The sequence below is a fragment of the Typopeltis vanoorti genome, chromosome 1 (assembly GCF_054136105.1).
Source record: "Typopeltis vanoorti isolate ZY-2024b chromosome 1, IOZ_Tvanoo_1.0, whole genome shotgun sequence".
Lineage (NCBI taxonomy): Eukaryota > Metazoa > Arthropoda > Arachnida > Uropygi > Thelyphonidae > Typopeltis > Typopeltis vanoorti.
Genome location: NC_143549.1, coordinates 161,525,312 through 161,539,902, shown reverse-complemented (window position 1 = coordinate 161,539,902; position 14,591 = coordinate 161,525,312). Strand labels below are relative to the sequence as shown.

Here is a 14,591-nt window from a genome sequence, read left to right as displayed (position 1 = left end):
TATGCAATTTTATTAAATCAGAATCCTTCACAATACAGGTACACACAAACTAATTTTTTTTCTAAAATAAACTTGTATACTGTATTATTTTTTAATTTTTATATTACAGTACAGTAGCATTTTTTTTTCAGTTACTTCATTTATTTACAGAATTAAATTGATGTACCATTAGAACCTGATTATTTTTGTCTTAAAAGCTAGTTATTGTTGTCTCTTGGGAGAAAATTCGCTAATCCGAACTTTTCGCTACTCTGAACGATCACGGTTTTTATTAGTTCGCATTAGCGAGATACCACTGTATGTAATATACAAAAAATTAGGATAAGCATTAACTTAATTAATGTAGTTAATGCATTAACTACATACAAATGGAATTTACAATCAAATGTGTATGTATAAATGAATTCTTTGTAACAAGTTAAAAATGCCATGCATTTTCTCGGAGAGTGATAGAACTGCCCAAGTATATATGGCTTGGTGAGATAAGTAAAAATTTCATTCCTTTCTCACATGAAGTGCTGCAACTCTACCAGAATATGACAAACAGTAAGATGTGTTGCATTTCTCATACACAGGGGGTCATCAGTCCTCAGTAAATAAGAGTGTTAAGATAAGCGAAGAGCCCAACAAGAACAACTTTTTCTTTTCTGTTGCTACTGTAAATTGAATAGACTGCCAAAACTTAATTTCAGACTTAATCTCATGCAATTTGTTTTGAGACCCTTTTGTAGGAAGAAGTTCTTCCTACTATGATGACTGCCATTGGGAAGTTAGCTCTGATCATATAAACAGAAAGCAGTCTGTATAACATACTGCAAACAGTATGTGAGAATAGTATGAGCTGACCTAGCAGCTCTATATGCAGTCACATTTCCTTTAAATCCATTGTGGCTGGGAATCAAGAAAACCAAATATTAAAATTAAGGGTCGTCATTTTGTATAACAGCTGAGACCTCAAAGAGTTGGTGGTAGCAGTTTTCTTTTATAGACATAAGTGCAAGTTTGAATTGGATGAAATTCTGCTGTGTAATTATTGCAATCAAGTGAGATCTGGTTGAAGATAGTAATGTCAGGAAACAGTTTTCTCTTACAGCCAACAAAGATCTCAGATCTTGAACCATCAGTATGAATGGGCAAGGAATCAAAGTGGGCTGCCTTGAGTGCATTAAACAATTGCAGAAGACAAATGGTGGAGTAAGAGACTTCAGTAGTTCATAAGCTGAGAGGTTGCAGGTAGTAGTACAAACCAATCATATAGAAATGGAGTTATGCTAGTGGGGATAATGATATAAACATTCATGCCAGTAGCTTTCATAATCTCTTTAATATGCATTTAAAAGGATGTAGGGCAATTTAACATGTGTAATACTGAACCTACCAAATGGAGAAAAAATACTACTGTATTTTTTCTCCATTTGGTATGTAGAGCTTCCTCAGGTAGCTCTACATACCAAACGTAGAGCTCAGGTAGCTCTACATGATAGAGCTAGTTCATTTGCTTCAACATAAAGCCTTTGAGTAGGTGATGTGCAAAATGCATCAGTAGATATCTGTATACCCTGATGAGGTTTGGCTCATTGGTTGGTTTATGGTTTATTGGAGCAAGAACATGGATGCCCTCTGTTCTCTCCATACCTTCCTTATAATGAAAAATTTCATCAGATGATATCCTATAACACCCATTCAAAAGTTTATAGACCTCTATCATATCATCCCTCTTTCTCCTTATAACCAGACTAATCCACATACAATCTATCCTCATAATCTAAATCCTATAATCCAAGTATAATCTTTGTAACTCTTCTTTGAACCTTTCAACAGCTTCTTTATTCCCTTAGAACAGAGGAGACCAAATCTGCACACAATAATCTAGATACGATCTTATCAAGGCCTTATAAAGAGAGCAAAATGTTCTCCTTATCCTTACGTGCCAAGGTTTGCTTCAACATCACAATTATCCTCTGAGTTGTATTTGTAACTTTTGTTATGTGACCTCTGAACTACAAATTCTTATCCACTATTATGCCAGGATCCCTAGCCTCAACAGTTTCTTGCAGCATAATCCCATTAATATAATATGCCACTGGAAATGTCATCAAGCCGAAGTGCATAACTTTACACTTACTAACATTAAACTGACAGTCATTTTCGTTTGCCTCAAATTATCAGCCTATTCAAATCATTCTGTAAATACTGGATATCAGTGGCATCCCTATCTTTGAATCATCAGCAAACAATTGCACATCTCCTGTTAGACCCTTCATAATGTATAGATTGAACAACAATGGCCCAAGGACTGAACCCTGGGGTACACCTGGTCATCTTAAATCTGGCACATTCACACCAACTGTATACCACTTTTTGATATCTGTATGTCAACCTTCCACTGATGCAAGTCAAGAGTTTATATTCCAATCCCATATTCTCCATGTAGGAAGTATTTTTACCTTGGGTATAAATATATTAAAGATACCAAGTAATTTTAAACCTGGTTTTACTCCATTTCCCAAGTAAACAAACAGACTAAAAGTCAAGTTTGCGCCTGCAATTGATGCAAGTCTAACTGATCCCACAGGTAGTGCAGGACCAGGGCAACTCGTGGAGTTTCTTGTTTTCTTGTTTCAGAGCTTGTTCCACCTTTGCCACGAGTTGCCCTGGTCCTGCACTACCTGTGGGATCAGTTAGACTTGCATCAATTGCAGGCGCAAACTTGACTTTTAGTCTGTTTGTTTACTTGGGAAATGGAGTAAAACCAGGTTTAAAATTACTTGGTATCTTTAATATACCCATATTCTCCAGTTTATGCGACAGCCTTTTATGATATCCTATCAAATACCTTAGCAAAATCCAATATTATCATAGTGTATCCACTCTCTTTGTCCAACTCAGCCATAACATTGTTATAATATATGAGTAAATTGCTAAAACATGACCTTCTTTTAGTAAACTCGTGCTGCTTCTTGCAGAGCATAGCTTGTTTGTCTACCTATTTCTGTATGCGAGTTCTTAGCCACATCTCTAAAATCTTCACTACCACACCAGAGATACCGGTAAGTCGGTAGTTAGACATATCAGTTTTTGCACCACCCTTGTACAATGGAACTATCACACATACCTTTTTCCTCCCAAACCCAACATTTCTTTTCCATCCCCCAGCCCATAATTTTTCATCCTGCAAAACAAAGTGACCTGGTCTGGAAATTATGCAGATTATGCAGGCATCACTAACTGTCTTATCAGAGCATTAATAAGATTTATATGAAGCCATATTACCTAAATGTGACATGATCTGTCACAGTTAAGTAATATGAATTGGTAAAGGTGAGGAAATGGAAGTTCAGCCTTAATTAATACAAATGTATCGTATATTAACCTTCTTATTGATTAGGTGAATATGTACATATATCTGAGAGGATCAGAAATACATTACTTTACTGAAGAAACTGAGCATCACAGTTAATATGATATACTGACCTTAAATAGTGAATATTGTCTTGAATTAAAGCGATTCATGCCACTAAATCCTTGGCAAGGAGGTCCACCACAAAGCAATTCTACATCACCTTTAAGTGGTAATTTCTGCCCTTTATCATTAGTCTCCTTTCCCTGAAAAGAAATTTTATATTTTAATATAATTATGTAAACTTATTTTAAAAAATATTAAATTGTATAGCACATAAAATTCACAAATTGTGCACTTAATGTAACAGATAAGAGACATTATTCAGTTCAATTGTAAAATAACATTAAATGATATTTTTTATCAATAAGAATCAAATAGAAATATACATTTATAACTAACATGTAGAGTTTAGAATCAGATTCCATATACAGGTATTTACAATTGATGTCTCTTGGATTCAAATTACACACTGAAAAATTCCACATAAATTCATGTACACAAAAATCTCTGAAATGTATGAATTTATTTTATGAAAATCACTACAGGAGAAACACTTTTATATAGGCCCATTTGTTTTATCTCCACGACCATGGCAAAAGCAGAATAATAATTATTTCCTCAAATTATATGATAGTGTAGCAAGTTTCTTCACTAAGCTGAAACTGAACTGTGAAAGTCAGTTTCAAGCCACTATGTATTATTTAAAGAGCAACTTTTTATCAAGATATCTGTGTCAACATTGTATCAAGAATAATATTAAACAGTAATGGAATATATGCTCTAGAAGAGGGAAGAGAAGTTGATAATAATAAATTCTATGAACAATTCATAATAAAGTAAACTAAAATTACTGATATTAGGAGGAGACATAAATGCAGAAATTGGAAGAATGAAAATTAACCAATTTTGCAGTATATAATAATGTAATGAATTCCTTCGATAAACATAAAAATATACATAAATTTACTTGGTCAGCAAGAGGATGGAAACCAATCAGATTATTTTAAATAAGAAAAAAAATCAAACATCAAAATCTTCTTTAGATGTAGAAAATAGGCACCACTAGTTAATTACTTACTAAAATAAAAGTAATATTACCATTTTAAAGGCTACAATTAATGAGGAAGTAAATAGCATTCTTAGATCTATTATTTATCATGTATGAAGAATGAAATCTGAACTATCATTTTAGGAAGAAATAAACCAAAGAGTTTGCAAAGGATATCCCCTATCTGCAACTTAATTTAATATTTACTTAAAAAATAATAATAAAATGGAATAGTAAAAACTACCAAGGCATTAAAGTATCCTCTAATGCAAATTTAAACTTTTTTTTTTTTTGTTTGCTGATAACCAGGTAAGAATTACAGATTGTGAAGATAATAATCAGAAAGCAATTAAATATTAATTAAATAGCTGAAGATTTTGGAATGATATTCTCAACAGAAAAATTAAAAACAATAGCTTTTAAAGGTCAAGATACAATTCGGAGTAAAATAGTAATAATACTTCTCAGTATTGCAGCAATCCATTGGGTTACCTTCACCACCTCTGCAACATGCTCCCTGAATTTCAGTTTTCTATCAATTATCACCTCCAGATCTCTTGTCTCCCTTTACTTCCTCCAATATACCTCCTCCCATCGATGGATCCCAAACTTCAAGACTTTACATTTTGCTGCATTTTGACATCCCCATTCATTTGCCCACCTGTCTAGTTTATTCAAATCCTCTTGCAGGGCTGCCACATCTGCACTATTATTGATAACCCTTCGCAGCTTCATATCATCCACAAACAACTGAATATCCCCTTGCAATCCAATGACAATGCCATTGATATAAAGGTTGAACACAGGTCCCAGTACTGAGCCCTGTAGAACCCCACTTGTAACCTTCTGCTTCCTTGATACTGCCCCACCATACACAACTCTCTGATACCTATCAGACAGCCAATCCTGAATCCATTTGATTAACCCGACATTCAAACCTATGTGCTGCAACTTAAATATCAGCTTATCACGTGTCACCGTGTCAAACGCCTTTGCAAAATCCAAAACAATTGCAGTATATGCCCCTCCTTCATCAACTGCTCTTAAAGGCAATCATATTACTAAAGCAAGAACACCTCTTAACAAATCCATGTTGATTCTCATAGATAACATTACTCTCATCTGCCCAACGCTGTATATAGTCCCTTACTAATTTCTCCAAGACCTTAACAACTACAGATGACACACAAACTGGACTATAATTAGTCACTTCCAGCCTGCTACCACCCTTGTGCAGCAGCACAATCTTACCTTACTTTTCCATTCCTTGGGTACCTTTCCTGTAGCCACACTTTCATGGAAAAGCCAGGTCAACGGAGCTGTAGCACATTCTCTCAAAACCCATGGTGAAATACCATCCAGTCCCACAGCTTTACTAGTATCCAGAGTACTCAGTATTTGGAACACACTTTCTCCTTGCACCTCTAAACCCTGAACCTGCCCTATGCCTCTAGTATTAAAACCTTCTCCAGGATGAAATACTCCAATAAAGTGCTCATTGATCAATTCCACTATGTCCTCTGCATCAGTCACTCTATTCCCATTTTTATCTAGAAATGTCATTCTTCCACAATCATTTCTCCTCCTCTGGCCACATAGCTAAAAAAATTCCCTGGGATTTTCTTTGGATCTTAGTGCAAATCTCTTCTCATATTCCAGTTTCGCCTTCCTCACCATACTGGCCTGCGTCTTATATTCTTCATGTATCTCCCCTTCACCTCTCTCCTTATATCTCTTCCATAATCACTTTTTCAACTGCAGTTCCTGTTTGATATTGTTTGTCATCCACTTTACACCAAATTCTGTCTGCTTCTTCACTCATGGAATACAGCTTACTATTCCTGGTATGATATCCTGGCCTTCCAATTCTGCACTCCATGGAACTGCACCTACTTGATACCTCAGACTATTATAATCACCTGCCTTATAATTCCACATACGTTTCCTTCTCTTCGATACACCTGCATGTCTATTCATCTTCCAAGTCAAAACCACATGTCACTCTCTCTTCAACTGGTGGGAGAGATGTCACCTCACTTATTATCAGCTCTTCTGACACTATGACCAAATCCAAAACTCTTGAACCTCTTGTTCTCTCTATTACATGTTGCCTAAGACATTTGTCCCTCAAGAATTCTGGAAATTCCATTCCCTTATTACTACATGCGTATTCCTCTCCCTAATTTATACTGCTGTAGTTAAAATCTCCCATAACAATCATTCTTCTTGCACTTGCCAAGCTTAACTGCCTAAACATCTCCTGCTCCCCACCCTCTGTGCTCACTGGTTTGTAGCAACACACCACTAAATATCCTGTCTTGGCCACTTCTACCTCACACCATATGCTTTCAAAACCATTAGTGTCATTGCCTTCCAAAGCCTCCACTCTTAAAGGACATAAGTCATCACTTATCCTAAGTACTCCACCATCACGCTTTCCCTTCCTATCCTGCCGAAAAATGCTGTACCCTGCTACTTCTATTCCTGTTATTATATCCTCTTCTGTGAACCATGTCTTAGTGATCCCAACAATTTTTGGCCAGGCTGATGCTATCAGTACCACCAATTCATCTTCTTTATTTCAGATGTCCCCCGTCGACCCCACTGGACTCAGTATCTGATGTCCTCCTTCCCTCAAGCACCCATTCCCAAAAGAGGTCACCCCCTGCAACCATCCACCCTGGGAATTCTAGTTTCCCTGCATTGACACGCTCGTTCAGAAAACAGCATTCTCTCCAGATGCCTTCGTCCTTCATCATTCAAATGCAGACAGTCTCTCGCATACCCTTCTGTCCTCTAATGCCCTCCAAGCATCCACATATTCTAATCCTCTCTTCTGACGCATTCTGGCTCTTATGTTATTCATTATTACTGCTCTACTGCTCAGCTCATCACTATCATACTTGGGCAACACACACACACAATCTTTCCCATCTGCATTTTCTTTTGCACAACCTCAAGCAAGAATCTCAGATCTCTCACCGCCCGATTTACATTGCCTCTCAAGTCATTCTATTGCTCCAGGTAAACACACCTCTGGCATCCTAATATCTTGGGATATCAGGATGCCAGAGGTGTGCACACACCACATATCGAGTATTACCACTCTGTTCCTTGATTGCTAACCTGCATCCCTCACTCTCTTCCCCCAACCCCTACTTACCTGCTGTCCTGGCATCACTCTATCCCTGGTTCCAGCACTCCCTTGCATTCTCCTGATTTCCTCTCTCTGACTGCTTCCATTCTACTCTCCTCTATCATTCCCATAAGTCTCTCTCACTCCCTCTCTTCAACTGCTCCTATTTTCTACTCTTCTAGTATTCCCATACCTCTCTCCTACTGTTTCTATTCTCTCCTCTTCTATCATTCCCAATCTCCTACTGTTTCTATTCTCTCCTCTTCTATCATTACTCTGATTCGCCTTGCATTCATCTCTTCCATTCTTCTAATCTCGTCTTTCATACTTCTCATCTCGTTCAGAAGACATTCCACCTATCTTTCAGCTCATGTATCCCTCTCTGCAAGTTAGTCACTCTTACTCGCCATTCATTCTCCCAATCAAGACCATCTCCAAAAACTTCACAGTCATTCAAGCCTTCCACACTCCTGAACTCTTATTTTCTCATTCATATTTTGCTCGCCATTCTCTCCTATCACACTACTCGTCTCCTGACATTCATTTCCCATCCCTGACGCAACTAAGTCAGTTATCTACATATCCAATTCATTGAATTCCCCCCCATTGCCTACATTTTGCACATATACGCATTCCCTTTCTCTCACCCGCTACATATCCAACTCCCGGGACGAATACATGCCGCAAGCACTGCATGCCACAAAGTCCTTTATTATGTTACGTATAATAGAGTTCTTAAATGGCAGAGGACTTGGTGACATGCCATTTGTGATTGCAGCTACGGCCACTATCATTTCTTACTGCTGAGAAACTACTAAACTAAATCCTAATTATACACATATAAATATAAATGCTATATTCAACTATACTAAATAGCGAAAACTTCTCTTCTCTTCCACCGCAAATGCTGTCGACTGTGAACTCGCCTTCTCGGTAACCCCAAAATAACACAATATATAACAACGAAACTCCAAAAGCAGAACCACTAAAGAACACTTGTGTTACTGAGAAAAAAGTAGCACAAGTCACAAAAGAATTCACACTACGCACCATTTAAAAAAAACTTTTTTTTTTTTTTTTTTTTACCATAGCTCAAATCCACTGCCACATGCTTCAGCGACCCTCGTCACTTCCTAATGCAAGTAAATGACATAAATAAAGCATTAATTTATGTCAGTTACATAAACAAAAGATTTAGAATAATTTTTGCAAATGAAAAAGTTATTCTGCATAGCTTTGCTTTAATATTCTGATTAATTTGGTAATCAATCTACACCATTTTGGCAATAAGAGTGACACGCTTATGAATAACTGCTAGTGTAGCACTTTTCACATTATCTTTGTTTTTTGTTACCATATGATCATCACAGTGTTCAATACACCACTGTCACTAAATGGAATAATTTTAATCTTAGTATCTAAAGCAATAGGTTTATGAGTCTTCTTTTCACTGGAAGTGACAGTACCCATACTAATGTTAATATATAACAGTTATGAAGAGTTTGTAATTCACAATGACACACACACACAGACAGAAAGAAAGAAGGAGAGAAAAAAGGAGGAGAGATGAAGCAAGCACTGATGTGGTAAACAAAAAAAGTTCATGAAAACTTTGCATAGTTTGATTCATAGGAGCATTATGTTGCTGAAACCATTATATGAGCAAATGCAGCATTGTATAATTGCTGCATTTACTCATATGATGGTTACTGTATTCAAGTTTATAATAGAAAATATCATTTATATAAATATTCCAATCATGGGAGAAAGTGACATAAAGTAGTAAGAAAAAAAAGATATATTGATAAGGAAACCAGGTGAGCCAGCACAGTATGATATAAGGGCATCTCAAAATACATATAGTAATTAAGGTAACCATATGATATCAAAAATTAGAAACATTTCAGTGTTATAGAAATTTCCATATTTTTGATGTATTTAAGTAATACATGATTAACACAATTAGCATTAAAATATGTTCTATCAAAATATATCTCCTCTTTGAAAATCCAAGTATCATTCAGTCATTTGCATATGTCATTGTACTCTGAACAGTTGCATGTTGTGTCTACCTATTCTGCAGGATGAAAAACAAGTTTCCAGGATGTTTAACCCTTATAAGAGTACTTCATGCTCTAGACAGGACATGAACTAAGGCTCTCTAAAGATCAGGGTTGTTATGGACTGAGCTATAAATATTTCTCCTCTCCTTCAAATTACTTCTCAGCACAAATATACAATGAAAAATCAAATCCAAATTTCTGAATGCATTTCTAAGTACAAATATTAGTTTAAACAATTACAATAAAATAAATAAATTAGAAAGCGAGAAAGTCAACAAGGGGACTTATGTTGAAGTTTCTGGAACATAAAAAAATTGTGTAGACACTGAAATGTAACCAAATAATTTACTAGCTTAAATTAATTATTTAAGCCAACATTAATAATAATAATAAGGATACTTACTTCCATAACCAATCTTAACAATACATTACAATCCTCAGTAAACACTGTACAAGAGGGAAAATTCAGACGAAAAGCTTGTGCAGCTGGTTCTTCCTTTTCAATTGCCCATAGGGATTCCGCAACTCCAGCCTGATGAAAACCCTCTGACAAACCTATTTTGTAATAATATATTTGTAATTTATATCTTAATTATCTCACTAGAAAATTGACCTACTTGATAAATGTACTTATTATTAAATAATAACATCTTTATTTTGCAACAGGCTTAGAGTAGACAAATGGATCAAGCTTAAATTTCAGCCATCACTGCAAGCTATCTGTAACTTGTTTTTGCTAGAGAGAGAGAGAACAGCAATTCGTATGCTTGATTGGATGTGAAATTAGAGATGCCACCATTTCTAATCTCAAAAAGCAGCAGGATGTTTTGCACAGGGGAATGCAGTGCAGCCACTCAAGCACATCTCAAGAGACTGATGAGCGTATATTTATATTGTTCTGATACTACATTTATGAAGTATTACTGCAATATATTGAAAAACCATTCTGAAATAAAGCATGTAGAACAAACTAAGTATCTTAATTTTTTCTACTTATATGCTTTACTTAACCACTGCATAGGTACTTTTCTACTATGGATTCATATATATGTTTCAGAATATTTAGGATGGCTGACTTCCAACTCCAAAGGTAAATATTTTTAACAAACACAAGAAATGTTAATACTTTATTTACAAATATTTTGGCTTGAAATTAACATGCTGTCTTCAGATAGGAAACAGTTATAGGGGACTGTATGATAACAATGTATTTAAAATGATATTAGCCATATGTACATGTGATGTGACAACATCAAGATAACAGTGTAGTAAAAAGCAATGACTAAGGATAACGAGACTTCCCATATTTTTGATGAAGACATATAATTGTTTCGATTTAAGTTCTGGCACTGTATTACTTCAGCACTTTCCTTAATTAAGCATTCATATTTAAAGAGACAATGATGAAGTAATCGGGTTCTTGACTAGAATTTTCTATCATCAGTATCTACACCATGCTGTTCTAAGACTTTTCAAGGCTTATAAAAAACAAGATAAGACTGATCTGCCTGTATTCCCCCCCCCCCCACACACACACAGAATGACTAGTTCGTCCAAAACAAAGAGTATTACAATTTCAAGGAACATGATAAATGCCAGTAAGGTAAGAAGAAACACCTGTTCCTTGTTCTAAGGAAGCCAAAGCGAGTTTATTGAGTGGAAAAATGTCAGTATTATAAAGCTATATTTCATTAAGATTCTTGAAACAGGTTCAGAAATGGGAGAGATAGAAGAAATTGGAACTCTTCGCACAGTTTTCTGGAGTTGGTGTGTAGGAATCACAGATCTCTTGTATTCGTTTTTGTGGAACTATTTTAAAGCTGCAAGTTATAGTCAAGAACCTGATTATTCTGGATGTTATGAATTTCCACCTAGAGACCTTCAGGGTTGAAACAAACAACTTCCACATGGATTGGTAGATTCTTTAAAATGCTTATCTTTTAAGAAAAGTGAAGAGCTGAATAAGCCAGCCATGATGTGACTATCCAACATGATGCTGGACCCAAGCCCGAGTAAACAGGTAAGGGTTGAGCAAAGGGCTGGCAACCCATCGTCATTAAAAGTGGTTTACTATGGAAAGCAGGACCACAGAAATATCTGAGCGAAATGTAATACTAAATGAAGACAAACTGTTGGAAATGACAGTCCCTAGCGAAAGCTCTTATGGAGAAACTAAGGAATACAACAGAATATTCTGCTGTATTCACAAAAACCAAGAGACAAACTATTTCGAGAAGAGAAATAAGAAAAGAAAAAAAAAAGAGAAATATGAATTGCTCTTTTTATGTTGGAATGTGAGGACTATGTATGAAATATCAGAAGTAGTAAACCACAGATAAAAGACTACAAAGATAATCATCATCAAATTCCTGCCATGTTAACCTCAACAGGTGTACAGGATACGATAGCTATATGAACAATTTACATCATTACTAATTTCCTATCTACAATTTTCCTCCAAATCAGTCTGTTACTTGTCAAGACTACAACGTTATCAGATCTTATATTTCGATTGTCTAAGGCACGAGAATGTGAGGATTGGACATTAGGTTAGAAGCCCTGGTCGGTTTTCTGCATTCCTTTAAAGGCTATGTGGAGGTCTCCTCTCAGTTATACAGCTTTGACCCTTAAGCACCCCTCTACAAAGATAAAATAGGGAATAAGTGAGAATAGATGGAATGGACAGGGATTGATCTAGCTGAGTTCAAAAGAAAGAATAGAAATAGAGCAAAAGCTAAAAGAAATACAAGCATTAATTCAGAGCCAACAGGTGATGCATAGATCAAATGAAAATGAAATTAAATAATAAACAAAAACATGACCTAGAAATGGATGGTCAAATTTTAGAAACAATAGGGAACTTTAATTAACTAGGGATCAATAATAAATAAACAGAGAGGAGCAGGAGAAGATATACAATCTAAGATACAGAGAATACATAATTTTTAACGTGTGAGGGAAAATATGGAGATCAAAGCAAATAGGTTTAAAAAACAAAATCAGGTTATTTAATACAAATATCAAATCTGTTATACTCTATGAATCAGAAACATGGACAACAACAAAAGCAATACGAAAAAAAAAACTCCAAAGCTTTGTAAATAAATGTTTAAGAAGAATTCTACAAATAAAATACAGTAAAACCCTGTTTTTATGTTCCTGCAATTTATGTTTTCCTGCCATCTATCATTTTCCATTGGTCCCGTCTTAACGCCTATTCTTACGATATATTGTTTTTTTGCCATTAACAACTTGATGTGGACGTTATTTTCCGTGATTTGTATTTTTTTCTAGGGTGGCAATACTGATTTTCGAAACTATTTCTGTTTCCAGATGACATTGCTTTCTGCCATCACGGTGACTTGCACGCTTGCAGCAGTAATGTAGTGATGAGCGATACCATGATTTTTCAATCACAGTACGAATTGATATTGCAGAATTTCTGCTATGTAATTTAATGTGTGTAAGTTGCTTTCAAGTTGCAGTGGTGGATTATCCATGTTAGTAACATGGAGAAAAAGACAGAAAATGTATTTCGGTAGAAGAAAAGATAGCAATTCTGCGATGTATAGATTGGTATGCCGGAACATGTGTGCATTTAGCAAAAGATCTTGGACTCTCCGTGTCCAGTTTGAACACGATAGTAAAAAACAGGTCAAGCGTTGAACTCAATGCAAAGCAATCTAGATTATGTCAAAAAAAAAAAAATTTAAGATTTTTTAAAATAGATAAATATAAGTAATTGTAAATTCATTTATTTTCAGTTATTAAATTTTGTAATCTAGTATGTAGACTCACATACTAGCAGTAAGCCATTTTTTAGCCTTTTTTTAATGTTTTTTTTTTTTTTTTTTTTTTTTTACATTTCCTGCTATTTGCACTTTTTTACATCAGTCCCCTGAAAAGTGTAAAAAAGGGGTTTTTTCTGTAAGTTGTTTTTCACTTGGTTATGCGACGAATTATATATTTGGTTTAATCCTTTATCCAAGTGTAAGTGAAAGATTGAAACCAGTCTGGGTGGTGATCCTTCCCTTAATGCACAGAATTACATGTCTGTAAAGAGATGTGTTTTGCATTATGGGATACCAAGGCAAGTGATGTGAAGTCATACTACCTTTGCCATGAATTGCCCCAGTCCATAAATTACTTCAGGCGCAAACTTTGTTTGCTTACACTTGCATAAAGGATTAAACCAAATATATAATTCATCGTTAACATTTGGCCTTGTATAACCATTTCTTATGCTGAAGATAACTTGTTAATTAAAGGCTGAAATATTTGTAAAGTATTATTTAACGTTTTTTTTTTTTTTTTTTGTGTTTATGTGTTAAAAACATTTATTAACAGGACAGAAGCAATCTACAAATGTGGTGACTCCAATGGGAGTAAAACTTAACGTATATCCTTCAGAACTCATGGGTTTTCTGTAGATATAAAAAGTTGACCTAGTTCTTTGGATTTTTATATTGGTACATCTGACATACCATTATTTCAAATTCAAAAGTGAATGTCTTTTTTTAAATGATGTACAAAGGGCTCAAATATGAACATAATGAGCCTGTTTGGCAGGCTTCAATACTTAAACGTGTGGACAGACTTATGTGTTCGTCGATCATGTTGTTTATTATTTTAACAGTATAATAGAACACAGAAACTAAGTAAATAATTAATTTATTAACTTGATGCTGATATTTCACTGGTATTATAACCAGCATCTTCAGAGCACAAAAACACTGTTTGTCACAATACGCGAGACTAAAACAACATGGTGTACTTAAACAAAATTGTAGCAGCAACACAAAGACTAGAGTCCTGATTTTGGCGCCCTATATCTGAAAAAAAAAAAAAAAAAAAAAAAAAAAAAAAAAAAAAAAAAAAATGCTATCATATATTACTAGAGTCCTAGAAAAGTGCTAGTTTTTTCTTAATATGACTGTCTCC

The 14,591-nt window shown here is 35.1% G+C and overlaps 1 protein-coding gene across 2 annotated transcripts in view; it reads right to left on the bottom strand.

The window, feature by feature from the left end:
• LOC150110586 (DNA (cytosine-5)-methyltransferase PliMCI-like) overlaps positions 1 to 14,591 on the bottom strand; it is a 678,915-nt gene that overhangs the window by 145,193 nt on the left and 519,131 nt on the right. For both annotated transcript variants that reach the window (XM_090399829.1, XM_090399828.1), the window contains exons 27-28: positions 10,054 to 10,205; positions 3,475 to 3,606 (exon numbers count right to left, since the gene is read on the bottom strand). In XM_090399829.1, the coding sequence (XP_090255955.1) occupies positions 3,475 to 3,606; positions 10,054 to 10,205 (284 nt within the window). The remainder of the gene's footprint in view (positions 1 to 3,474; positions 3,607 to 10,053; positions 10,206 to 14,591) is intronic.